Source organism: Bidens hawaiensis, unplaced genomic scaffold (assembly GCF_021521415.1).
Source record: "Bidens hawaiensis isolate Kalapana, Puna unplaced genomic scaffold, B.hawaiensis_p1.1 tig00018568_1, whole genome shotgun sequence".
Lineage (NCBI taxonomy): Eukaryota > Viridiplantae > Streptophyta > Magnoliopsida > Asterales > Asteraceae > Bidens > Bidens hawaiensis.
In genome coordinates, this window is record NW_027492810.1 from 44,463 (window position 1) to 68,317 (window position 23,855).

At 33.6% G+C, this 23,855-nt stretch overlaps 3 protein-coding genes across 3 annotated transcripts; 2 read left to right on the forward strand and 1 right to left on the reverse strand.

Annotated features, from left to right (window-relative positions):
• Positions 1 to 1,392: 1,392 nt before the first annotated feature.
• On the forward strand, positions 1,393 to 3,125 carry LOC143556369 (homeobox-leucine zipper protein ATHB-23-like). The gene is made up of 3 exons (XM_077045704.1): positions 1,393 to 1,617; positions 1,970 to 2,358; positions 2,727 to 3,125. Exons 1-3 carry the CDS (start codon positions 1,545 to 1,547, stop codon positions 3,096 to 3,098), a joined length of 834 nt encoding a protein of 277 aa, XP_076901819.1. The 5' UTR covers positions 1,393 to 1,544; the 3' UTR covers positions 3,099 to 3,125.
• A 9,615-nt stretch (positions 3,126 to 12,740) lies between these two features.
• On the forward strand, positions 12,741 to 17,442 carry LOC143556370 (serine/threonine-protein kinase PBL34-like). Its single transcript, XM_077045705.1, has 6 exons — positions 12,741 to 13,045; positions 14,093 to 14,403; positions 14,494 to 14,629; positions 15,512 to 15,648; positions 15,738 to 15,861; positions 16,810 to 17,442. Exons 1-6 carry the CDS (start codon positions 12,874 to 12,876, stop codon positions 17,298 to 17,300), a joined length of 1,371 nt encoding a protein of 456 aa, XP_076901820.1. The 5' UTR covers positions 12,741 to 12,873; the 3' UTR covers positions 17,301 to 17,442.
• A 2,126-nt stretch (positions 17,443 to 19,568) lies between these two features.
• LOC143556371 (ubiquitin-conjugating enzyme E2 2) lies at positions 19,569 to 23,362 on the reverse strand. The gene is made up of 6 exons (XM_077045707.1): positions 23,165 to 23,362; positions 21,976 to 22,100; positions 21,872 to 21,897; positions 21,467 to 21,556; positions 20,622 to 20,710; positions 19,569 to 19,962 (listed from the first exon to the last, which is right to left on the reverse strand). Exons 2-6 carry the CDS (start codon positions 22,098 to 22,100, stop codon positions 19,834 to 19,836), a joined length of 459 nt encoding a protein of 152 aa, XP_076901822.1. The 5' UTR covers positions 23,165 to 23,362; the 3' UTR covers positions 19,569 to 19,833.
• Between the last annotated feature and the right edge of the window lie 493 nt (positions 23,363 to 23,855).

Here is a 23,855-nt window from a genome sequence, read left to right on the forward strand (position 1 = left end):
GTATGTAACTTAGCTAGGTATCATGTAATTCTAGTTGAATTCTGGATTAGTTTTGGATTAGTAAAGGTATCTAATTAATGGTTTCGTTTTCTTCTAGTTTGATCTCTTAATATGGTCACATATAAAGTATTTAAAACAAGTATAAAAAGTTATTCTCTAGCTATGTGTTATAAGAAATCGGGCTACGTGAAAGGTACATTGTGTGACAAGCGTCATTTTGGCAAAGAAGGTTGTCACATTTCATATTAAAACGCATGTGTTATGGTGGGGTTCTGAAGTGAGGGGTGAGATACATGATCGGTTATATATTTAATTGGTTATTAACAAAAAAAAAGAAAAGAAAACACTTGCATAGCCCTTACACCCACCGGCAGTTTGGCGAACCCCTTTCGTGCTGCCTGTTTAGCCACGCTACCCTTGACACCTTCCTTAAATGCCCCATAACATATATTGTGACACAACCACCCCCACCACCCAACCCCTTCTCAAGAAAGTTTTTAAAATTCGACCCTATCAAAATGAACTTGGTTTGTCTTGATTCGAGTTTTTGCATGTTGTGTTATAATATATCTCATTTTTAATAATCACTTTTTTAATAATACATTACCTGTTATACACTAATGCAAAAGTGACAATATCTATATGCAATTAAGTTTATAATTCTTAATCGACTAAATTTACAAACCACTTTCAACTTTTGGATATGACTTCTCGATTGGATTTGAGTTTCAAACCACTTGATCTACATAGTCAAAAATCCGTTAACTATAACAAGTTACGCGAGTCTTCCCTCATCAATGATCATGCTTGTTCATTTTCTTTTGAATTTTAGCCTTCATGATCTATTAGTAAAACAAGTTCGAACTTTAGTTAGGCATTGTTTGTTCATACACTTTATGATTAGGCAAGCATATTTTTGGTAGTAATTGAATTATGTTGGCTATCATATAAGCTAAAGAAAGAAAACATTTAATTTTGAATTATGCTTTGCATATATGGATTTTAATCTATACACCAAAGTGCAATTTAATTGCATGTTAGATGAAGTAGAATATATATGTTATGATCCATGTTACAATATTATCCTTATCAATTTTAAGGTTTTTCAACTTTTCTAAAAGACTAGTTTTTTAGCATTATTATTTAATTTTAAAAAAACCTATCATATAAGATAATGGCACTAGTGAACTTAACTTTTTAAATACATATTGTTATTATTATTATTGGTATAAAATATTAGCATCACATTGCAGGTGAATGTATAGAATCTGTATGGAAATTGCAATGAAATCAAATATTTTTAAAATCCACCCCCACCCCACCCCACCCCACCCCACCCCACTCCCACCTCTTATCTCTTTGAGGTTTAAAAAGAGATTATTGATGTTTCTCTAGTGTCTTTGCCACCCTCATCTTTCTTTCTACATCCAAGATCCAACATCATAAGAGTCATATTATTATCACACACACATCTAAGAGTTATAAGTTGTTTGGCCTAACTTTAAACATTAAAGAAATTAAGGGTTTCTTTTTTTGCCACTCACATGTCCTTCATCACACCTGAACCCATGTTTTTTGGTTATGAAGATGATCACCGCCCTCCTCAAGACCTACAAGGTATCACCTTTTTCTCTCTCTAGATTTGCATGTTGTTAAATTCTTGATCATTAAATATAATCAGGGTACGTACTACTGTCCCAGAAAAATCTTTTAAACACCTAAAGGTCTTGCGTTCGAGTCGCAGTACACTAAGTTTGTCTTTCAAAAAAGAAACCATAATTAGGGTACTGTTCCAGAAAAGTCTTTTAAACACCTTTACTTGTGTTCGAGTCGCAGTATAGTAAGTTTGTCTTTCAAAAAAGAAACCATAATTAGGGTAGTTAGGATATTATATAGTTTAATGGGTAGGTTGATCTTAGATTGGTTAATTAATTAATTAATTGATTACTTGTATGTATAATATACACAGGTGTTCAAACACTCTTAATGAGCAGATCCATGTCATATTCCGGGATAGAGAGGTGTGAAGACACGCGCGGTCCAGCAGCCGATGATGATATGTCGGATGACGATGGATCGCAGCTAGGAGAGAAGAAGAGAAGGCTCAATTTGGAGCAAGTGAAGGCTCTTGAAAAGAGCTTTGAATTGGGAAACAAGCTCGAACCCGATAGGAAAACTCAGCTGGCTCGGGCTCTTGGGCTACAGCCGAGGCAAGTGGCCATATGGTTCCAGAACCGTAGGGCGCGATGGAAGACTAAACAATTGGAGAAAGATTATGATGTGTTGAAGAGACAATATGAGTCTGTTAAGGCTGATAATGATGCTCTCAAAACCCTAAACAAGAAACTTCATGCAGAGGTATAATAATATTAAATATTAATTATTCTTGCAATTAAGTTACCATTTGGTAATTTTGAATTTTCTTTCCATTTTTAGTGTCAAGCATAAAATCATGATCACATTGGTAAATCTTGAAAAGTTGAAAACTACCCGGTTCAAGATTTTTACAAAAAATTTAGAATTTCTTTAAAAGATCAAATCTTTATCCTATGTGTAATCTTAATATATTCATTTTTTTTAACAATGAGAACATGTTACTGACAAACAGTTTATACGGGACATGTTGCTTTTAAATGATAGAAAACCAGTGAAAACAAAGTAAAATCAGATTGTTGATTTGGATCAAAGATATCATAAAGTTAACAAGATTCCATTTTTCTTATCAGTTATTGACTATAAAAGGCGTAGAAGCAAATGGGATTAGACCCATAAATCTTAACAAAGAAACCGAAGGATCATGGAGTAATGGAAGCGAAAACAGTTGCGATCTCAACACGGTAACAGGCACCATGACACCATCAGAAGAGAGTCCAATATTTTACACCCAAATTTCAAGCAACATTTACCCCAGCATGTCATCTATGGGTCCAAATTCGGGTCTAACACAACTTCTACAAAACCCTTCAACCACCGATCTCCTCAGCCCACGATTAAACCAAACTGTCGGTAGCGAAGGCTTTTGCAACATGTTTAATGGTATCGAAGATCAACCTTCTTACTGGCCATGGCCGGAGCAACATACTCAACATCTTCATTAAAACGTTCTGTTTTTTCTCACAAAAGTCTCTTTTACGCTTAAAAATTAAAATTTGATACAAGCAAACACCCATTTTGCAATGTAATTGGCGTATAGAATTGAATTATATGCATTTTGTTTGAATTAATTGAGATATGGAAATGAAATTTTAAATACACATGGATTTTAAGGGGGTGTTTGGTAGAGAGAAAAGAGGGTGGAGAATTGGATTTCCATTGTTTGGGAGAATTAGGTAGAGAATTGGGGGGAGAATTGGATTTCTCTGGGAATTGGGTGTAGGCAAAAAATTGAGAAATCCAATTCTCTCCATTTTGAAGAGAAATGGAATTCTCTGTGAGCCACCATCGCTTCTCTGATCTACTCATCTGTCTTCTCGGTGTAGGCAAAAAGTGTGTATGGTATTATTTCCATTGCTCCGACCGGCGATGATGTCCGGCACGGCGGAACCCTACTCCGTCGCGTTGCAACTAGCAACTCCGGCGATGATGTAGGCAAAAACATCCGTTCGTGTCCTACTCCGACTGGCGGAACCCTACTCCGTCGCGTCCTACTCCGACCGGCGTCCGTCCGTTCGCAACTAGCAACCCTAAATCGCGGCGGAGTGGTTGGCGGCAGCTGTGGTTTTAGTGGTTGGTGGCCGTGGTGGATTAGAAGAAGATAGAGGAGGAAGAACGGTCGCCGGAGAGAGAGAGGAGAAGGTGGAGTTGGTGGCAGCTGGAAGAGTTAGGTTGAGAGAAGGAGAATGATTTTCACTTCTTTTCTCTATTCTACCAAACAAAGGAAATGATTTTCAATTCTCCACCTATTTCCATTTCTTTCCAATTCCATTTCTCTCATATTTCCATTTCCATTTCTTATCATTTTTTTTCTCGATACCAAACACCCCCTAAGTGTAGTTTGAGTTGTTGCAATTTATCATGGTAGCATATCAAATTATTTTATCTGAACGAATTCATGTGACGTGTTTAATTGTTAATCATATATTCCAATTTAGTATATCTAATTATTTATAGGAAAATCAATGTACAGAAACAAAGGCACAAAAGTTGCAAAAAGTCAGATTGTCTAGTTTTTTGGGATTATTGAATTTTGCATGTTGTAATGGCCATGCCATTTTTTTAACTAAAAATCTTCAGTCACCTAACAGCATTTGATCCAACGGTATTCGAGCTTAAAATTATTATTTTCATTTTTTTACAATGTCTACACATAATTAAAAAACCGACTTTAACCGAACTGAAAACCGAAAAACAAAAACTGAACGTTTGTATATTAAAAAACCGATGACTCCGGTTTTGGTTTCGGTTTTGCCTAAAGACCGAGCCATGCACAACCCTAGTGTAATGGGTGCCCCTTCTCTTCTGAGGTCGATGATTTAAATCTTACATTGAATAGGTTAAATGAATTTAGAAGTAGTTTAGTCATTTAAACAAAAAAATATTAAACCAATAAAACATACTTATTGTTTGCAACACCACTCTTGCGTGTTGATGGACGGTAAAGCCACATACGCCGTAATATATAGGTTTGTCAGTGGCTAACCTTTGTGAATTCGTTCGTGGTGATAGATGAGCTCGTAGACGCGTCTTGTGCCCCTTTCAACATTTTTTTCTTTGTTTTTAAGAAAAAAAATCGGTAAACTTTGTAAATAATTATAAATATACATACAATCTTATTATTAAACTTTATAAAATAAATTTCTTAATGTTTAAATATTGTTATCTTTGAGCTTTTAATAATATTTGAAGATCATTATTTCAAAATTTTAAATATAACTTCACCTCTTCAGTTTATACTTTGTACATAAAATTATTTCTTGTGGCTTTTAAGCGCATAACTATTAACTTGAACTATAAGGCTATGTGTAGTGGAGGGGCTATAAAATGGAGTGTTTTACGTCATGTGGTGCCCAGTTAGCAAATTGTGAGTTTTTGTTTTTATGGTGTAATGATGGAGGGGGCTACAAATTTGCCACGTCACCATATATATCACACACAACATATATACATATGCATATATATACACACACAAAATGTAATATAATAATATTATTATTTTCTTCTGCCTAGCCCTGCTTGCGGTGCGCACATATAATGTATATATATGTGAACCCTTGGGTGGGCAAAAGTGAAATTGCACTAATTTTGACGTTATTTTACTAATCTCGTGAAAATAACGTTAAAAGTGACGGACGGTTAATCAGGCATCATGTAGTGGCGTTGATAGCCGAAAGACAAGGGTACATGCACCGATCAGCCGGTGTCCCGATGATTGAGTGCTATGTGCCTTATGTCCAAGGCTTGATGCAAAACTACTATCGAGCCGGGGGTCTCACCGGAAGCAGCCTCTCTATCCTTATGGGGTAGAGGTAAGGCTGTCTACATCTTACCCTCCTCAGACCCTACCATAGCTTTGCTATTGGTGGGATATACTGAGTACGATGATTTTCTTCTGCCCAGCGACAAACTTTCCTCGCCCAGGGGGGCGGTGTTCCTCCTCTTTCTCGCCCCAAATCGTCCTATTTCTCGCCCCATTACACTTGGTAAAACTTTGATCCGTATTTTACTTTTTGTTACTTTAACATGAACATTCTTTTTGGTAATTATCTGCTTTTCGCTTGTACTTTATAGTAATGACACAAAATGGATAACAACTATAAACATAAAAGTTATAATAAGTAAAACTAAATAGCCTAAATAGTATATGTTAAATATAACTATTTTTGTTATATTTTCTAAAAATATTATATTAGGAACCTGTTATTTCAGAATAAAATATTTAACGGGGAACAAAGGCAGGGACTATAGAAAAAAAGGTGAAAAGGAATCGAAGCACGTTTTCCAAGAGAGCAACCTGCCACCACACATTAAACCAAATTCTTTTTCATTACTAAAACTAGAGAATGCATCGTTCATACAAAAATTAAACGTTTAGTACAAAATAGCTTGTGTTTATTTGAATTTTGAACCATAATTAATTTATTTTTATTTTCATATTATTATATGGAAGACTATAAGAATAAATATAACTTTTTTTTCTCTTACATATTTATTTATATATACGTGAATATATTGGTTAATTTGTTTAAATAAAAGAAAATAAGAAAGAACTATTATAAACTTTTTTTTAAAAGTAGCTTTTAACTTTTTTAAGTAGCATTATATAGTTTGATATTTTACCCAATTATTTTCTAAGCGGTAGCCGAGGCCCTCCTTGCCTTAGAGTCGACCGTAGTTAGGATATAACATATTAGACAAATCAATCTAGCACTGGTTAATCCGTTTTGGTGCTCAATGGATCTTTCATTTGAGTTACACGTATGAGTATAGCCAAAATACCTACATCTTCTGTCATATAATTCTTAAAAATATTGTTGTAGTCCCCCTGGCTTGTTAATATTATTAAAATGTTATCTATGTTAGGCAATTCACGACTAATAGTTAAATGTTCTATTGAATATTTGAATTAGAAACAATGGAATGGTATAAGGAAATGAAAACGATGTGAAGGTGAATGAAAGCCTTTGAGTTTTTTTATGCCAACTTTAATCTTCATTGATGGCAATCCAGCCATAATAGCCCCATCGAACGACCACATAGCGGACGATGGCCATTGTTTTTGTTGAATACCACAACTTTCGTCAAACGCAAGGAACAAAAATAAAAGGAAAGGGTATAGAGATGATATAGAGTGGTCGACGGTGTTGGCAGGTGTGTTCCCTAACTATGGCTGTGACATTCAACAATTTCGGGTCTCGTTTGTATTCGTTTTTCATGTAAACCGGCCCATTTTGTAAACCAAAGCTTATGATATAATCAAAATGATGGATTTTATGTTACAATATTGTTTTACACTTGTTGGGTCTTGAAAACATTCTTTTTGTTCCTTAAAACTCCTTAAAATGACTTAAACCTAACTTTGGGGACTATTATTACCATTTACCAAAAACTTTTTTGATCATTTCAACCATCACATGCATCTTTACCCTATTTGTATGAACCATACTCTTACCATTATAAAAGCAAGGCTCCATACACCATTTTGGTTGTTCATCTTCTCCAAAATCTCTCTCAAATCCAAGTATTCATCTTCAACATTTTGTTATTTTGATTTCTTAAGGTTAACTAACTATAGTCTTTCATTTTAACTTGTTCATCTAATATTACTAACACTTGAATATGGTGGTACAACATATATATAATACACACCCCTTGTTTCCTTTATTTGTTACTTCACCGACTCCGGTTGGTTAAGTTTCGAATGTCATAATGCAAGACTTCATGGAGGACTTCGTGTTCTTGATATATATTTACACACACATAACTTATTATACATATCACTTATGACTAACTTCTAACCCTTTTTAGTTTGTTCATCTTATTTACAAGTTCCATGGTATGGGTTTATATAAGACTAACCTCGGTTTAACCGAAACTAGTCCAAACCAGAAACCGAACTTTTGTTTACTAGTTTTGTTAAAATAGTTGTTTAAAAATGTTTATTGCTATATTTAAGTTTCAAAAATCATTTTTACAAGTTCTTTGATATTAAGCATATGGAATCCATCTATGAAATCGTTGGGAGATGGAAACCGAACTAAACCGAAAATTTTGCTTAAAAGACTTGTAGTTAACTTTTTAGTTGTAAAATTTAAGTTTTCTTCATTTATAAACCAATATACAAGTTCTATGATATTTGGGAATGTAGAAACCATCTATGAACTATTTGTGAGATGGAGACCGAACCAAACCGAACTATACCGACTTTTACTCGCTTAAGACACACAAGTGTGTTTTTAGCTATCAAGACTTGTATATTTCTTTAAAAATAGTTTACAAACTGATTTTAATTATTTTCTTAAATACTTGGAATTGTTGGATCCAACTTGATCTCATCACAATTTTGGACCGACAAAACCGAACAATCGCTTAACGTGCGTTGTTAGTTCTAAACAATATATCTACATACTTGGTTAAGTGTTGGTATATTTTAATGAGTTATCTCATAACAATTAATATGTTGGAAAGTTGACTTTGGGTTTGACCATTTGTCAAGACCCGAACCGACAACCCGAACACTCGTTAAAGACCCGTTTTAGTATCTTTGTCCCAAAGGAACTTGCATTTTAGCATTTTTCCCACCTTATTACTTAACATTGGTTAAGTTAGTATTAAGGTTAGATACTTTAACCCGGTTTCGAGCAAACTTACGTTTTTAAAGGATTGTTATTATAAATTCTTAAATAGTTACATTTTAAACCTTGAACTTTAATTGTTTACTTTTTGCAACAATTATTTTATTTAAATATATTAAAGACAACCATTCTAAATCCAAGATTTTATTGTCATTTAGGCCTTGCTCGTTAAACTTCATCCATCCGGTTATTCATCTTTTACCGATCAAGTTTTATACTTGAACGTGAGTAACTTCATACCCCGTTTTCTATCTTTTATTTTGGGGGTGACATTTCATCTTATCTAAACTAAATGTTTTATACTTGGGTCTTAAACCACAAACGTTGTTGTATACTTTACTTGAATAATTGTTCGATTTGGTGTTCTATGCTTATTTGCCTATGTGTTTATCGGTTTTGGATGGTGGAACTATAAATCCTAGACCATTTGGCAACCCCTCATGGCAAGGTGTCGTTAACGTAATGCAATTCACGATAACTATAAAATCCTAAACTATTTGGCAACCCCTTATAGTTGGGTGTCGCTAACTTGTTAGCGATAACTATTTATCCAAGTTTATAGCTATTATTTATGGTTTTGTATACTAGTTTTGTGGCTTTTCATACTATATATCTATTGTTCAAACTTATGAATTGCTCACCAACCTTTGTATTGATAAACTTTATTTTATGAAATGTTACAGGTTTGCATCTAAGTTGATTTTGGAGTTTGGTGAAGAAAACGTCACAAATACCGTTAGGATATTAGCAAAAATGAACAATATTTGATTTGCTATATTTTGTTGTATTTGACTTATGAATATTTCGTTATGTGACATTTTCGATGTTGTGAAATGAAATAAGTTTGTTAAATATTGTCGCTTTAAATAGTGTCATGCGCTTATGAGCAATCGTTGCACCCCGACATGTTCCGCTGCCTTTGATCGGGGTGTGACAATGGCAATGATGGTATTCGATTGGTCCAAAGACATTGGGGTTTGATCAATTTCAAAAGACGCAAACGATTCCGATGACGATGGTGGTGGTCAATTGGACGTCAAGGGTACGGTGGTTGTGTTCCCGTGACGTCTCAAGAGGAGAGAGAGAGATAGAGAGAGATTGATCCATAGAGTTGTGAGATACAATTTGAATAAATTGTATAATAAATGTTTTTTAATTTATTATGTATTATTTTTTAAATTACTTTTAAAAAGTTGAATAAAATAAAAAAGACGAATGGCTAAAACACCCTTATGTACATGACAGGTGGAGTCATTTTATGTTAAAATTAAACAGAAATTAGTGTTAATACCAGTGATTGTTAGGGCATAGGGCATCTATAATGATGTGTTCTTTATATGTTTGTATTTCATCTGAATCCTAGCTATATGTGTGTGGTCTTTGCGGTCCAACTTAAGGAGACCACGTCATTAAAACTAAGTATATAGCATTATATTTTATTAAAACTAAGTATATAACATTACATTATTCAACCAATGTAATACACGAGTAATTTCTAACCTAGCATAAAATACGACGAATTGGTTCGTTTAACTTAAAACTCTATTTATATCATTCTTATTTTTCATGTTCTTTCAATAATATTTTTATTGACGAGCTCATCTTTTTCTTCATTCGTTTCATTCTTAAAATTGCACAATTATAAAAGAAAAATCAATAACACAAATATGAAATTTATATAATTTGATAACTGAGATCAAAGTCAAATTTTAGCATCAATAAATGCCAAATTCAAAACATGTAATAAAATAAATAAAATCAAATTCATCAATTCAAATTTAGAAATAAATCCAAAATATATTTAAACTTTGACATCCCCAAATGAAAGTTACATCTTTTCTTGATGCATCTTCGTGGATTTTAATATCCTTATAACATTTGAATACACATATCTTGTGGCATATTCTTAAACTTTAGAATCACCATTAAGCTAGCTTCTTGCCTTTATATAGCGTCATGGTAACAATTCTATTCAACTAAGTTAACATATTTGTCCTGACAAAGACAAATAATAACTTCTCATTGAACAAAGATTAACTTCAATTGCTCTAACATTTTCATACACAAAAAGAAAGATAAAACACAAAAATAAGAGTTGTCCTACAACTTTCATTATATTCATTCTTACGTTCGTGTTTATTTGGCGTTCACTACCAATCTACCATTGTCGTAGTGAGAAGTTTGTGAGGGTCTCACCACACATGGTTGGTAATTTGTGAGAGAAGTGATTACAACCTTTTGAGATTGGCGACGCATGGAAGGTGGTAACTTCCTTGATATAACGAAACGTTTGTACAAAGTGATTACATTACCTTAGAACCGGTGAAACACTTGGTATAGCGGTGACATCTTCATTTAAAAGAAACGATTAGTGAAGCAACTCTTGGGGAGAAGGCGCGGAGTGAATTAGTTAACATCCGTTTAAGACCTATATAAATCTGATTTTGCTATTTTAACCCTTAAACTCCTTACATTCATACATATTCAACTTCTTGAATTCTAAAAAAAGAATTTATTCAAACAAGAATGGGTTTTAGTTAAAGAAAAATTTAAGAAGTCATATTCGCCCTTTCTAGTTTTCTACGAGAGTAAACTGCGGTTTTCGTCCTTATGATTTGTTCAAATCTGCGGTTTTAGTCCAATAGTTTCAAATTTGCGATTTTCGTCCATGCGGTTTCATTTCACGTGCAATTAAATCCAAATTCATTAACCATGTTAAGTCTGGTCGTTAAACCCATCAGTGTGTCCCTCACGTGAGATGCATTTTTGTCATTTTTCTTCCCAAATAAACCTCAGTCTTAATTCGCAAGCCCCTTACGTGAAGAGCTGGGGTGTATTTGAGGGAAAAAATGACAAAATTTGCGATTATCATTATATTTTTAATATGCAAATGTTAGTGTAAGATTTAAGAAAAATGCGATGAAGCTTCTTCATATCCACCTCCAAGCGTCATATAACTAGTAGTTTGCATCTCAATATCTTTTTAAGACATGATGTATATGAAGATTATTACTCTAACAGGGTAGCAACCAAATGTTTTCGATGATAGAATGATAATCTAACTTCTTTATTTTGATTAAATTATTACAAAAAAAATGTTAGATCCATTTTGAGTGTAAAAAATACATAATTTAAATGAAATACTAATAAAAATAAAATGATAGGTATATATTCTTCGACTCATTAGACAATCTACATGGACACGCAATCCCAAAGACCCCCTATATTGCTATAATCGAATAAATCAAAACAATATACCTTTTTTTTAAACAACTTAAAAAAAATTAATGTTTAAATAAAAGAAACATTTTGTTATGTTTAAATAACTTAATTTATGAATAGGCTTGGTTATGATTTGAGTTATGTAAAACTCGTTTGTATAAACATATGTTTATACATGTCTCATTGAGACTATAATCCACAAACTTTTGATTATGAATCATACTTTTTTACCACTAGACCAAACTAGTGATTAAATCATAAACAATATACCATATAACTTTTTTGGCAAAAACATGCTTTTGTATTTACCAAAGACCAACTGGTTAAGCGATAATCCCATGATCTTTTTTATGCAGGAATAGTCGTGAGTTCGAGTCTCACCTAGAACAAATTGTTCCGGGTTGAGCCAATAAGTTTTCTTAGTTAGGGTAATTTCCTTCTGGGTGGATTAGCAGGCCACTATGCTTTGTTCTTCGGCAAGACCATCTCCAAGAACATTGAAAATTTAGGGGCTCATGGCGAGTAAAATGAAGACCCCAAAAATTACATTTTAGTTATGTAATAGTTAATTTGACAGGTTTATCAATTCAATTTCATTTCCAAAGTCCCATACGTACCAAAACAAAAAACAATAAATAATAATAAAATGATAAAAATAAGTTACTAAAATAACTCATATAAAACATTAAGTAACGAATTTTTTTCTATAAATATAGAACACCACTTATGGAAATTGGTAATTAAACCCATCACCTTTGATTTCATGAATTAACAGTTATGGACCTCTCAAAGACCGGGCCTGAACCGGTCGCCCTTCTCACTCTTCCTTTAAGCCGGCCTTGTTCTTCGGACGAAAAGATGATCCTTCACATTAAAAAAATTGTAACTTTTTTGGCAGAAACATGTTTCTGTATTTAACAAACAACTTACTATTTTAATTCACAAACAAACTAATTTAAATTAAATAAATTAAGTATTCATTTTTTAATAAATGTACTTTTGTCCATTCTAGCAATTTTTACTAACATCTCTTTCCTCTTGTCCACATTATTCACTCCTTTAACCCAACATCATCCATAATAATAATAATAATAATAACAATAATAATATTATTATTATAATAACAATAATAATAATATTATTATTATTATTATTATTATTATAATAATAATAATATTATTATTATTATTATTATTATTATTATTATTCCTGTCTCCATCACCACTTTTAAACCCTTCATCACTTTCTTGATTCTTTACCATTTCCTTTCACTTCTTTTGCATGTTCTTTCTGTTATAATCATTTCTTTGTTAGTTTTAACTTCTGGGTATGACCCATTTCACCTCACAGTAAAAAAAGTATGCATTTTTTTTTCAAGAAAAAACTAGGGTTTCTTGAAATGGGTATTGAGGGGTGTTCCAAGAAAGAAGATGATGATAATAATAATAATGTGGTTACTGGATGCTGGCTTAGGTTCAGATTGTTTGGAAAGTGTATATCCCCAAGGTCTAAAGTGGATACAACAATTTCTGGTACATAAAATAATTCTGTTATTATTATTATTATTTTTATAGTTATGTTTATTTTGTGTTCATATTGTTAAAGTTATGCAATTTCTTGTTATCACATACCATTTTGAAGGGTTTTTTTTTTTATATATATAATAGTGAATGTTTTATGTGTAGCTGCAATTTCTTGTGGTTAAATCCCATATTGAAAAAAAATTTGTTCATCATAAAATGGTTAATTTAAGTATATGTTTCTTGAAATAAATAACCCTGTATTTGTTTTAAATTGTGTTGTTTATGTGTTCAAAGTGTTTCAGTTATGCAGTTTCTTGTGATCATATGTCATTTGTGTTTTTTTTTAAATTTTGGTTAGTGAATGTTAGCTGCAATTTCTTGTGGTTAAATCCCATCTTGAAAAGAATTTGTGCATCTTAAAATGGTTAATTTAAGTATATGTTTCTTGAAATAAATAACCCTGTATTTGTTTTATATTTTACTTTAAATGTTGTTTATGTGTTCATATTGTTGCAGTTATGCAATTTTTTGTGATCATATGCCATTTGTGTGAATGTGTGTGTGTATGTGTTTTTAGTGAATGTGTAGCTGCAATTACTTGTTAAATCCCATCTTGAAAAAAAATTGTGCATCTTAAAATGTTAATTTAAGTATATGTTTCTTGATGGTATCATTTGAGCTGATTATGTTTATTGATGGTTAAAATAATCAGTATTGAATATAGGTCAGAAATCGCTTCAAAAGAAAGATATATGATTATAGAGATGAATGTGAAATTTATTATAAACAAAAAAAAAATGCAACCAAACAAGTCTTTACAAAGTAAGTTTTTTATAGTCTTGCATAACATGTGAAATATTAAAGCGAAAAAAGGTAACTTTGCGTAACGAACAAATTATAATGGCAAATGTGGGATGTGTGATCGCGGATATTCGAAAATTAGAAACACGTCTGTTTTTATTCAATCGACGTAAATGGAAAAAGTATATTTTTATGTTATATTGATCAAATTAGAGTTTTTGTTACATGACTAATTATGGCCTTTGTGTTTATCAGACCAACCCGTTGTTGTTGTTCCAACCGCTTCTTCTGCAACTACAAGCAACGGTGAAAGCACCTCATCTACACCAAACGTAACCGACGAACTAAAAATATCTTCTCAGCTTCGAAAGTTCAACTTCAATGAACTTAAACTGGCAACAAGGAGTTTTAGACCCGAGAGTCTACTTGGCGAGGGTGGCTTCGGTTGTGTCTTCAAAGGATGGATTAGCGAGAACGGGACCGCACCCGTGAAACCAGGCACGGGCTTATCAGTTGCAGTCAAGACTCTTAATCATGATGGGCTGCAGGGTCATAAAGAATGGCTTGTATGTCCTGTTTTTATATTTTATCGTTTTTAAATTATTTTTATTTTTATTTTTATTTTTGTGTGTGTGTGTGTTTGTGTTGTTGTGCAGGCAGAAGTTAATTTTCTCGGTGATCTGTTGCACCCTCATTTGGTTAAGTTGATCGGTTATTGCATCGAGGATGATCAAAGGTTACTCGTGTATGAGTTTATGCCTCGTGGAAGCCTTGAAAATCATCTTTTTAGAAGTATGTGAATCTTTCTGAATCTGTTATCTTAACGTTGCGTTATTATCTATGTGAAAAAGGTTAATTTGTGTTATATTTTTTAATTGGGTCAAATGGGTTATATTCTATAAAGAATAAAGTCAAACGGGTCGAAAAGGTTGATTCGGGTTATATTTTATCAATTGGGTCAAACGGGCCAAAAATGTTGATTTTGGTTGTATTTTATAAAAAAATTGGGTCAAATGGGTTGAAAAGGTTGATTTGGGTTATGTTTTATAAAGAATCGGGTCAAACGGGTCGAAAAAGGTTAATTTGGGTTATATTTTATAAAGATTCGGAACGTGTCAAAAAAGGTTAATTTGGGTTATATTTTATAAAGAATCGGGTCAAATGGGTCAAAAAAGGTTAATTTAGGTTATACTATATAAAGAATCGGGTCAAACGGATCGAAAAGGTTAATTTGGGTTATATTTCATAAAGAATTGGGTCAAACGGGTCAAAAAAGGTTAATTTTGGTTATATGTTTTAAAGAATAGAGTCAAACGGGTCGAAAAGGTTTATTCGGGTTATATTTTATTAATTGGGTCAAATGGGCCGAAAAGGTTGATTTTGGTTGTATTTTATAAAGAATCGGGTCAAATGGGTTGAAAAGGTTAATTTGGGTTATATTTTCTAAAGAATCGGGTCAAACGGGTCGAAAAAGGTTAATTTGGGTTATATTTTATAAAGAATCGGGTCAAACGGGTCGAAAGAGGTTAATTTGGGTTGATTTTTTTATAAAAAATCAGGTCAAACGGGTCGAAAAGGTTAATTTGGGTTATATTTCATAAATAAATGGGTCAAACGGGTCAAAAAATGTCTAAAGGGTACTCGGATGTTTAAACTTTTTAAATTTTTTTACAGGGTCATTGCCACTACCGTGGGCCACTAGAATGAAAATTGCTCTCGGTGCTGCAAAGGGTCTTGCTTTTCTACACGAGGAAGCCGAAAGGCCCGTCATTTATCGAGATTTCAAGACTTCAAATATTTTACTAGACGCGGTTCGTAGCTTTTGACTTTTGTGTTTACGATAGACGTGTGATATATTATATTATTATATCAATGTATCTTGATATTATTCTTGTTTTAGGATTACAACGCGAAGCTTTCTGATTTTGGGCTTGCTAAAGATGGCCCGGAAGGGGATAATACTCATGTTTCTACTCGGGTCATGGGAACTTATGGATATGCTGCACCGGAATATGTGATGACAGGTATGCAGTATGCTTAGGTGGCTCTTGACCCGTTCAACTGATTCTTGAACCAAATCTTTTCTGCTGACAGTTTTTTAAGGCTTAACTATTTGACCCGTTAGCATTATAAGATAATACTATTTGACCTGTTATATATTAGATAAAACTATTTGACCCGTTAGAGATAAGATAAAACTATTGACCCATTCAACTAATTCTTGACCCGATTTTTTTCTGCTGACAGTTTTAAGGCTAATTTTTTGACCCGTTAGAGATAAAATAAAACCTGAAAATTATTACAAGATAGGATAAAACTTAACTATTTGACCCGTTAGAGATAAGATCAAACTTGAAAACTATTTAGCCCGTTAGCCATAAAGTTATACTATTTGACCCGTTAGAGATAAAATAAAACTTGAAAACTATTACAAGATAGGATAAAACTTTAACTATTTGGCCCGTTAGACATAAGATCAAACTTGAAAACTAATTAGCCCGTTAGCCATAAAATTATACTATTTGGCCCGTTAGAGATAAAATAAAACTTGAAAACTATTACAAGATAGGTTAAAACTTAATTATTTGACCTGTTAGAGATAAAATAAAAACTTGAAAACTATTTAGCCCGTTAGCCATAAAATTATACTATTTGGCCTGTTATATATAAGATAAAACTGTTTGTGACCCGTTAGAGATAAGATAAAACAATTTGGCCCGTTAGCGGTAAGATATAACTATTTGACCCGTTAGAGATAATATTAAACTGTTTGACCCATTAGAGAAAAGACAAAACTATCCGACCCATTAGAGATGAGATAAACGTATTTGACCCGCTAGAGTTAAGATAAAATTATTTGACCCTTTAAAGATTTAATATAACTTTTTAACTCGTTGGAGATAAGATAAAACTATCAGACGCCTTTAAAATGATTTAACTATCTGGCCCGTTTTATATCTTAATTTTAACAGGACATTTGACATCAAAGAGTGACGTGTACAGTTTTGGAGTGGTTTTACTCGAGATGATAACGGGCCGGAGATCAATGGACAAAAACCGACCCAACGGGGAACACAACCTAGTAGAATGGGCCAGACAATATCTCGGGGAGAGACGAAAACTGTACCAAATCATCGACCCGTTACTCGAGGGTCGGTTCTCCGTTCGAGGCTCACAAAAGGCTGCTCAGTTAGCTACCCTTTGTCTTAACCGTGACCCAAAAGCCCGACCGTTAATGAGTGAAGTTTACGAAGTCTTGAAGCCACTCGTGAACCTAAACGACATGGCGTGTTCCTCACCGTATTTTCAAGCGGTACATTTGCAACAGGGTGAACGGGCCAGCCCGAGAAACGGTGTGGGCGTAAAAGGCACGCCGGTGAGGAGCCTCTCGGTGTCAAGGTGCCCGAATGGGTCTCCGTATCGTAATGATCAGCCGTATCGGTCTCCGAGACCGGTCAGATAATAACAGGATGGCATGACTTGTGGTTTAGTAGTTTGGACAAATGTAATGTTTCATCATTTGTGTTTAATGATGAGTATTTCATGTTATGTTTCTAACAAGAATTGTTAAAACATAAGTGGCATTTTAATGAAGATACATTTTGGATTGATAACATGTTTATATAAGTTTATTGTTAATAATCGGTAATGCTAAAATCCGTTAGATTTATCTATATCTATATCTATACACTAATGTAAAATATATTTTCTATGGGAAATTTAAGGCGCTACAAAATATTTGTAATTATAAGATTTAGAGCTTATAAATATATTTTTACTTTTTTTTAACGAAACCCGTTTTATGAGCGTTTTAATTTTTGTCCGAAGTTTTAGGTTTTCGGCTGAGCATCTTGAGCGTTTTAGTATTTTTGCCTTTGAGTGTTTTACGTGTCTATCGTACGTTAAGACATTATTGTACAATATCTCGACTCTTATGATATAACAATTAACACCTACTGCAAGGGTAAGGAGGGTAAAACTGTCCTTTACTTCATCAACATAAATTAATTACAAGTTATACATTTGCCCCTAAATTTTGATAATTTTTTTAGTTATTAAAAGATTACTTCCATTTTCGCCCCTCGTTATTAACCATGTGGTTTTTTTTTATAATTTCATTTAATTTCGCCTCCTATAATTATAAAATATTTATACGTTAACATAACTTTAAAAAAAGTTAGACTATAAAAATGATTGTCTTATTTAATTTTATTGTGAGTATAGTATTGCTATAAATTTTTATTTAATAAAAAAGAATTAACATCTTACGTGATTACCAGCTGCCGCTATATTGTGCGCGTTGTGTAAATAACAATGTATATCCATTTTCTCCCCCCCCCCCAACATCTTTACCTATAATTATAAAATTTTCATACGTTAATATAATTTTTAAAAAATTAGACTATAAAAATGAGCTATCTTATTTTATTTATTATGAGTATGATATTGCTATAACTTTTCATGTAATTAAGAAAAGTTAATACTCTACATGATTACTAGCTCCGGTCATATAATTAAGAAAAGTTAATACTCTACATGATTACTAGCTCCGGTCATATAATTAAGAAAAGTTAATACTCTACATGATTACCAGCTCTGACGATATCGTGCGCGCTGTGTTACACGTGCATATCCGTACTTTAAGGATCATATGTGCAACAACAATTCGGCAGTTTGTTCATGTCTTTTATTCCACCTTTTCAAGTTGGAGCATCAATTCTAGCGTGTGTGTGTGTTTTTTTTTTTTTTTTTTGTGCTAGAGTTGAGTAATTTGTGCTTGTATCCGCCCATTGGCCATTGCATGTAAAGTTTTTTTGGTTTTGATGTATTCGTTATATCAAATGAAAGATAAAACACAAAATATAGTCGTATAAACAAAAGCGTATGGAAACTTGTTCATATTATGTTTTTATCCTATGTAATGTCAAAACTCACGCTCCCAAACTCGCACGTTGCGACATGCACAAACGAAAAATAAAATAAAAAAAAATATAACATGCTCTGTTAATTAGTTTAACTTGTGAATTAATTAAAAGAAGAATACATAATTTTTTAAAAGTAATATGACACGAGTAGAAAGGTGGTCCATGACGATTACTCCTACAGATTCGTCAATGCCGCCAAGCAGTGGCGAAGCTTGGACTAAGACACCGAGGGGGGCGGACTCAAAATGTATAAAAAATTTCACAAACGAAGGCGGACGGGCTCAAATTTTCGGCCAAAAACGGCTAAATTTACACTATATATAAAATATTTCGTCCGAAAACGGCTAAAATTTACACTACGTATAAAATTTTCGACCGAAAACGGCTAAATTTACACTACGTATAAAAATTTTCGCCCGAAAATGGCTAAAATTTGCATTACGTATTAAAAATTTCGACCGAAAACAGCTAAATATTACACTACATATAAAAAATTTCAACCGAAAACGGCTAAATTTTACACTACGTATAAAAAAATTTCGACCGAAAACGACTAAATTTACACTACGTATTAAAATTTTCGGACGAAAACGGGTTAATTTACACTACTGCGTAAAAAAACATGGGGGGCCGGGGGCTTGAGAACCTTCGCCACTGCCGCCAAGGGTCCAAAGTTTAACCACCTCCGGGCAACCTTCTGTGACCGAGACTAAGTACGCAGCCATCAGAAGAAGACCGTATGTAGTCTCACCGGAACTATAAACACTTACGTCACTCAAAAACCATTAGACAAAAAAAAAAACAGATTCAAGAGTCAAGACCAATATATTACAAGAAATCATTATGTACAAAAAAGCCATACTGCAAACAAGCAACAAAACACAAATGAGATATAACAAGTTTATAATAATCCCCTACAAATGAAACTTAAATATAACATGACATACATGCAAATGAACACTTCTTGTTACCATTATTAATGTTGCTTCTTAAACAAGCATATGATGATATAAGGGCCCTTCAAAGTGGTAATTTTACAACTTATGATACGCCCGTATACCTTTTCCAGTACTAGTCAGCAGTCCAGCTCTGCTCGACAATCTCACGCACTTTTCTGTTGTACTCACGCTTATTTTCACTAAACATACGTGCTGCTTCAGAGTTGGCTGGTGAGTTTGGGTTCGGGTCGCACAACAATGACTACAAAAACATAAAGATGGAAATGTTCATGTTCGTTTGTTAAGGAAATACTGTGTTCATGGACGCTTCACGAACAAGATTTTATGTTCGTATTCTTTCATTAACGAAATGAATGTGTTCACGAACACAGATAAAATTGGCAGAGCCTAGAGATTCAGACCGATGTATTCATCAATATGAATAATGAAAGCCTGTAAACGAATCGAACGAACACAAACAAGGGCATGTCCGTGTTCGTGTTCGTTCATTTAACTTTAAATGAACACGAATACTTAAAAAATGAACATTTGTGTTCGTTTGCTTAAAATCAAAACGAACATAAATGAAAACAATTAAACCTTTTAAGTAGAAAACTCATACATATAATATTTAATTATTTTCTATTAATACATAAACAAACATAAGTGAACGAGTGGACCGTGTGTTCATGTGCGTTCGTTTAATTAAACGAACACAAATTTTTTGTTCATGTTCGTTCGTTTATTAAACAAATGAACATAAACGAACTTCCCACCGATCGTTCGGTTCGTTTACAGGCCTACTTATGATTAGTTTCTAATTATGCCATCTTAAACATGTAATTAAACAAGTGTGCATATATATAAAATCTCAAAGATAATAACTTAATAAGCCATGTCACATCATTAAATCTGGCTCACCTGAATCGATGTAAGTATAGCTGCAACATCATAAATCGGACTCCACTGGTTTTGGAGAATGTCCAAGCATATGCTCCCGTCTGCGTAAACTGGCCAAAAGAAACATAATTTGAATAAAGTAACCATCACCAACACCAAGACCATAAATTGAACAACAAAACGCATAAATCAGTTTTATGTAAACATCATAATATTTAGCAGCGAGTCGGTAACTTATAAGTTAAGCCCGTCTAGCAACACAATGACACGATTTTCAATGCTACTCACACAAAAACAAGCTTCACGACACTCGCATGCATAAACGCTCACGACTAAGGTGCAAATGAGCCGAGCCCGAGCTCAACTAGGCTAGAGCTCGGCTCGTTTCGAGCTCTATTTTCAAAACTCGAGCTCGGCTCGTGAGTGGATTTTGAAGCTCGAGCTCGGCTCATTTACAATTTATCAATTATTTTTTTTATATAATTATAATTATTTTATATATTTTTTTCTATTATAATTTAATTTATAAAAGAATATATATTATTTAGTTATTTTTATTTATTTTTTCATAACATTATATTTATTAATTAATAATTATTAAATATATATATTTTAAAAAAATTATACAAATGACAGGCTCGTTTAGGCTCGCGAGCCGGCTCGAGCTCGATAAGTAAAGCTCGGGCTTGGGCTCGTGTATTAAACAAGCTTATTTTTAGGCTTGAGCTCAGGCTCGATAAAGCTTGGCTCGAACGAGCTTTTTAACGAGCCGATCTCGAGCAGCTCGGCTCATTTGCACCCCAAGAGCCACAACATTCACATGCAAAAACGAAAATAGATGAAATCTTGTTGTAACAATAACTTACTGTTTGGATGAAACATTCTGGAAATAAACCGTACTGTCGGTGGCTTATTTGGATAATCTTCTGAGAACTGCAGCGTCAACTTGAACGTACCTGAGAGAGCCCGATATATGTTACCTAATTTGTTACCTCAAAACTTCTTTAACGTTTACGAATATCAGTTAAATGTTTATACAATAAATAAGTCAATCAAATAATGAACAAAAAAGCATATGCGAATAATCTCGAGAATCAAATCCATTACTACTTGTAAAGTGTGATTCTTGTTACTTTGACTAGTGTTTTTAACCGTCATGCACGTAAAAGGAACATGCTTTAGAAAACAAACATAAAAGAAGTTCGTTTCTTTTCTACATAAACTTTAAACAGACGTTCAATACAAATATACGATATTAAAAAATCACTCACCTCCATCCCAAGGAGTGTCATCAGGACTGCAATTAAAAAAATAAAACTAATCAACATAAAAAAATCATATCATTAATACAACATGAATTCAGGTGTAACCGTACCCGAATATAACCGCGTTCCAGAGCATGATATTATTATCATAGGGAGCACCACTTATTCCAGCAGGCGGATCCTGCTGCAACCTCTTGAAATCCCTCATTAGCCTCTTCCTCGCCGGTGTCGACATCTTCGAATAATATTATCAATAAACTTATTACTTATACATCAACAAAAACAATTATATTTTTTCAGAACGACTTTCTTGTGTTTAGGCTACTACACTTGTTACCCCACTCTGGCCAGACTGTGTTGTCTTAACCAGGCCCACGTTAGCTTTAGAGTTTAGCTTGGGCGTTCACCCGGGAACCATACCGCCGGCTGCCACTTGACAGTCGTTGTGCCACCACAAGAGCAGAACTCTCGGGCTTGTGCAAACGAGCCGAGCCTAAGCTTGACTAGGTTCAAGCTCGGCTCGTTTAACTTACACAGGAACTCGATCTCGTTTCAAGCTCTATTTTCAAAGCTCGAGCCAAGCTCGTTTACTAATAATTAATTATAATTTTATATATTTTTAATTATTTTTGTATATACTTTTTCCATTAATATTTTATGTATAAAATAATATATACTATTTAGTTATTATTATTTATTTTTTCATGATATTATATATACTAATTAATAATTATTAAACTTATATATTAAAAAATTATGTAAATGACAGGCTAGTTTAGGCTCACGAGCCGGCTTGAGCTCGATAAGTGAAGCACAGGCTCGGGCTCGGGCTCGGGCTCGGGCTCATTTATTAATTGAGCTTACTTTTAGGCTCGGGCTCATTTATTAATCGTACTTTTAGGCTCAAGCTCGGGCTCGGGTACGATTAAGCCTGGCTCGATCGAGATTTTTCACGAGCCAATCTCAAGTAGAGCCAATCTCAAGTAGCTCGCGAGCGGCTCGTGTGCACCCCCTAGGCGTAACATATGGTGGGACAAAAACCCGGTTGGGCTCGGGATTCGAACCGGCAACCATACACAAAATGACAAAACCATACACAAGGCCTAGCTAGTCAAATCCTTAATTGCCTTAATCCATCAACAAAAACAATTCAATCTATATAACAATTATTCCATTATTATTATTATTATCAATAAACTTATTACTTATTCTATTTGAACCTCAGATCTGTGAAACAAAGTAAATGAACAATCGAATAGTAATAATAATAATAACAAAAACTGAAGAGGATTGAGGAACCTGTTAATTGAGGATGATGATCAGCCTTCGGTGACGTCAGCCGGACCTCCGTACGTTGGCCGACAGAACACGAAACTATCGAACACAAGAGGACGAAGGTTCACAGTGTGTTTCATGTGAGCCACTTGATTATATCCTACTTTGTCTTTCTGGTTGGTTTAACCAGAATATTCATTGCATTATGGCTTGTACGTCATGCATAGAAACATGTACGTCAGACTAGATTTAGCCATTTGATGATAAATAATTCGGTTGATATGTTAACACGTTTAATTCAACTTATACATGTTACAACCTGCTAATCTGATTACATATTTACAACTTGATTATTACTTGTCCACTCATTTGACACGTTTAGATAAATGGGTCAGACGAGTTGTGTTTGACTTACATGAGTTTTAAGTGTTCGCACTTCGCAAGTCATGGTTGTATCCTTGGCATGCATGTGTTCGAGCTGGACAGTCTAAACTGCTAGGCCGCTAACCAGGTCCGACTATGAAAGGAGCGGGGAGGTCGGTTGTCCTCAATCTGATCGCCTCTTTAGGCCCTGATATTTATTAAATATATGTAAGCTTCTTTTGAAAAAAATATTTATTCTTAATGCTAAAGCTCATTTTTTAAAAAATGTACAGCCCAAATTATTACCAAGTAATCTAAAAGTTTAATAATAGTTTAAATCCAAAAAAAAACC

What these genes read in the sequence shown, in the direction of transcription:
- LOC143556369 (XM_077045704.1), top strand. Translation starts at nt 1,545, where the DNA reads ATGTCCTTCATCACACCTGAACCCATGTTTTTTGGTTATGAAGATGAT. An exon ending in CCCTCCTCAAGACCTACAAG is followed by an intron (nt 1,618 to 1,969) that starts GTATCACCTTTT and finishes TAATATACACAG; the next exon opens with GTGTTCAAACACTCTTAATG. An exon ending in ACAAGAAACTTCATGCAGAG is followed by an intron (nt 2,359 to 2,726) that starts GTATAATAATAT and finishes TTTTCTTATCAG; the next exon opens with TTATTGACTATAAAAGGCGT.
- LOC143556370 (XM_077045705.1), top strand. Translation starts at nt 12,874, where the DNA reads ATGCATTTTTTTTTCAAGAAAAAACTAGGGTTTCTTGAAATGGGTATT. An exon ending in AGGGTCATAAAGAATGGCTT is followed by an intron (nt 14,404 to 14,493) that starts GTATGTCCTGTT and finishes GTTGTTGTGCAG; the next exon opens with GCAGAAGTTAATTTTCTCGG. An exon ending in CAAATATTTTACTAGACGCG is followed by an intron (nt 15,649 to 15,737) that starts GTTCGTAGCTTT and finishes TTCTTGTTTTAG; the next exon opens with GATTACAACGCGAAGCTTTC.
- LOC143556371 (XM_077045707.1), bottom strand. Translation starts at nt 22,100, where the DNA reads ATGTCGACACCGGCGAGGAAGAGGCTAATGAGGGATTTCAAGAGGTTG. An exon ending in TGGAACGCGGTTATATTCGG is followed by an intron (nt 21,898 to 21,975) that starts GTACGGTTACAC and finishes TTTTAATTGCAG; the next exon opens with TCCTGATGACACTCCTTGGG. An exon ending in CTATACTTACATCGATTCAG is followed by an intron (nt 19,963 to 20,621) that starts GTGAGCCAGATT and finishes ATGTTTTTGTAG; the next exon opens with TCATTGTTGTGCGACCCGAA.